The following is a 2839-nucleotide window of genomic DNA, read 5'->3' on the forward strand; positions in this document are numbered from 1 at the left end:
ATTTAAAAGGTGTGAGTAGATCTCAGTTGACTAAAACTTAATGAAGTCTCAGTCAACTGATAGAACATATAAAAAGGAAGAAAGAAAAACTTAAAAGAATATTTTACACGGATCTCCATATAAGATCTAACGAATATCGCATCGGCTGTGACTTCGTTAAATCTCAATCAACTGAGATTTAACAATCCCGAAATTTAAAATTCTGTAATAATATCTATAAATGTTCCCTGAATCTTTGGAGATCTGAAACAGAAAGCGGCGAGACATGAAAAACTGTGAGATCTACACCATCAAAACATTGATCGGACGGTTAAGAACCACAGTCGGAGATGTCTCCCTCTTCCCCATCTCAGGCACACAAGCCCTAAACCCGTCCATGGCATTCCCCGCCTCTCGCCGTCTCTTCGCCGCCGCCGCTCCGAAACTCTCCTCCCTCTTCACGCCCCGACCCACTCCTAAGCCTAGCCCGCTGCCGCCGGAGTTCGGCGATGGTCCTAGGCGGCGGAAGCCGATGCCGAGATCAAGGCACCCGTGGGGGGAGGATGCGGCGGCGCTGCTCCGGCGGCTTCACGAGGGGCGATACCTGCCGGGACCCTACCTCCCGGATGCGCCGCATGTAGTATCCCCCGACGCTGTCAAGGCCGCCGCCGAGCGGTTCGGCAACGATCACCAGGTCGTCGCCAAGTGAGTTCTGATTCTCGTATTGTTTGTAACCTTAGTTTTATTATAGCATCCTTGACAGTTGACTCAGATGGATACTTCGTATGGAAGAGAGATCATGGATGCTATTAAGTGCCATGAAATATTCAGATTTGGAGAGCTAAGTGGCTGTGTTTTAAGGGTCTCGGTTGTCACTAGCATCCATTTGTTGCATCTAAGAACATTTCTGGAAAAAATATAGTACTCCCTCAGTCCCAAAATAAGTGTTGCTGATTTAGTACAAAGTGTGTTTGGCCTGGAATGGTGGATGAATTATATTACTGATTTTATTGGCCTGGGAAAGTATGTTTTCGGGTAAAATATCCAGGAGAAATAGCACTATGTATTGTGTAGCTTGACTTGAATTGGAAATTGAATGCTCTGGGGGTTTCTGGCTATGATTTTTATCTTGTGGATTGCGGTGTCATTTCCATTCTTTCTAACATTGACTTTGCTGGGGTCTTTGGCATGGCAAGGCATCACAATGTGATTCTAGCAATGAATTGCTTTATTTTGCTCCAGAGAGATTGAAAATTGGTAGTTGTAACTTGTAAATTTGAAGGCAGCACTCGACAACAGATCATTCCAAGCTACTAGATTAATTAGAGATAGCGCAAGAACCAAACTGATGCTCATGTATGATGTATATTTGAAATACCATCGATAAGCTAGATCTTATAACCCTTGTTGATCAGTGTGCTGGCCTGCTGGAGGAGAACATGGATGCTTCTATTTTGTCGAATTGAGTCAATTTTCAGTGCTATGGATGCTGCCATGGCAAGATTAATGGTGGTTTCGGGCCTTTAAGGCATATTGCATCAACATCTTCGGAAATAATATCGATCTTGTTCCCCATGTTTGCTGCCTTTGTTTTATCACTGAATAATGTGAAAAGGCAGCTGCATAGTTCTTTTTTGTGTGTGTGAACTAATGTGTTTTATATTATTAGCCGAAGGTAAAAGGTGGAAATACATGGCAGAACTGTTACAAATCACTTGATTCATCTGTTGTTGAACCTTTTGCTTGTCACTGCAGATGGTTGTCCGGAAGTGACTTGAAGAAGGTAGCATTGTTTGGCTGCCCATCTGTTGAGCGAAGAACAGTTTTTGCATCAAAAAGATTACGAGCTTTCTTCAACTTGCCAGAAGAGAAAGTAAGCAATTTTCAATTCGGTAACTTCAGTAGAAGAATTTGCTCTCAACACATGCTTGGGATTTCCCTCTTACATGTTGTACTCTTTCAGGTATGCAGCTCTTGCAAGATAAGAAGTTCATGCCAGTTTATTAACCAGGAGGTGCCTAGGTATGATAAAGTGATCTTGTCAGATACTATGAGGATCCTTGCTTTGTTTGTACTGGATGCATATCCTGAGCCACTACAGGTTACTGCTGAAGTAAAAGCTAGTGTTCGCAAACTTCTCAAGGACACCATAAATCTAAGCATTTAAGTGCTTTCAGGATAATTTGTAATCAGTGGAGGTACTATGTACATGTCAGGTAGATTTAGGTTCATTTTCCCACTCTTAATTTTCTTTTGTGCCTCAAGCATTGTAACATGACCTGAAGCAACTAATAGAGTGATGGCAACATTTATTTGGAGCAGATAGCTGATGGTCATGTTTCACTCAGACAATACCTGAAAGTTAGACTGCTGACCCCGTTGGATTTTTCGTCTTTGTTTTTCTCTGTGGTTTTTACCAATATGTGGTGTGTAGCTAATGGTGAACCCTCAATGCTAGTATTAGCTTAGCGTAGTGTAAATATATTCTGTTTTTGCTTGATTGTTCAACTTCGGTAAGATATTGTTCCATCATGGCTCTGGTTTACGGGACAATTTGGTAGTACAATTTTTCCTGTTATGTTCACAAATTAATTCAGTTTCGTGACACACCTCATGATGCACGGGGAGTTTGCCTGGCAGTTGACAGTGACTAATATCAAACAATCTGATTACACGATGGTTCTTCCCCCTTGGTCAGCTCTGCATATTTGTCAAGATCCTTTTCGCTTGAGCATCTGGTCTGACAATGCTGAAACATGCTTGTTCGACATTGCTTGCGCCTCCAAGGCCATTGTACCTGCCCCAGTGTGTGTTCATGACCAAGTATATATTCCACATGGACGTCGCCGTCACTTGAAGC

The 2839-nt window shown here is 42.6% G+C and overlaps 1 protein-coding gene across 1 annotated transcript; it reads left to right on the forward strand.

Moving 5' to 3' along the window:
- Positions 1-298: 298 nt before the first annotated feature.
- LOC109739432 (uncharacterized) lies at positions 299-2374 on the forward strand. The gene is made up of 3 exons (XM_020298518.4): positions 299-684; positions 1735-1852; positions 1943-2374. Exons 1-3 carry the CDS (start codon positions 377-379, stop codon positions 2144-2146), a joined length of 630 nt encoding a protein of 209 aa, XP_020154107.1. The 5' UTR covers positions 299-376; the 3' UTR covers positions 2147-2374.
- Positions 2375-2839: the final 465 nt, after the last annotated feature.

The sequence above is a fragment of the Aegilops tauschii genome, chromosome 3 (genome assembly GCF_002575655.3).
Source record: "Aegilops tauschii subsp. strangulata cultivar AL8/78 chromosome 3, Aet v6.0, whole genome shotgun sequence".
Lineage (NCBI taxonomy): Eukaryota > Viridiplantae > Streptophyta > Magnoliopsida > Poales > Poaceae > Aegilops > Aegilops tauschii.

Bases quoted from the DNA above. Each gene is read 5' to 3' on its own strand.
- LOC109739432 (XM_020298518.4), top strand. From the start codon at position 377: ATGGCATTCCCCGCCTCTCGCCGTCTCTTCGCCGCCGCCGCTCCGAAA. The intron at 685-1,734 runs GTGAGTTCTGAT...TTGTCACTGCAG, and splicing joins GATCACCAGGTCGTCGCCAA to ATGGTTGTCCGGAAGTGACT. The intron at 1,853-1,942 runs GTAAGCAATTTT...GTACTCTTTCAG, and splicing joins TCAACTTGCCAGAAGAGAAA to GTATGCAGCTCTTGCAAGAT.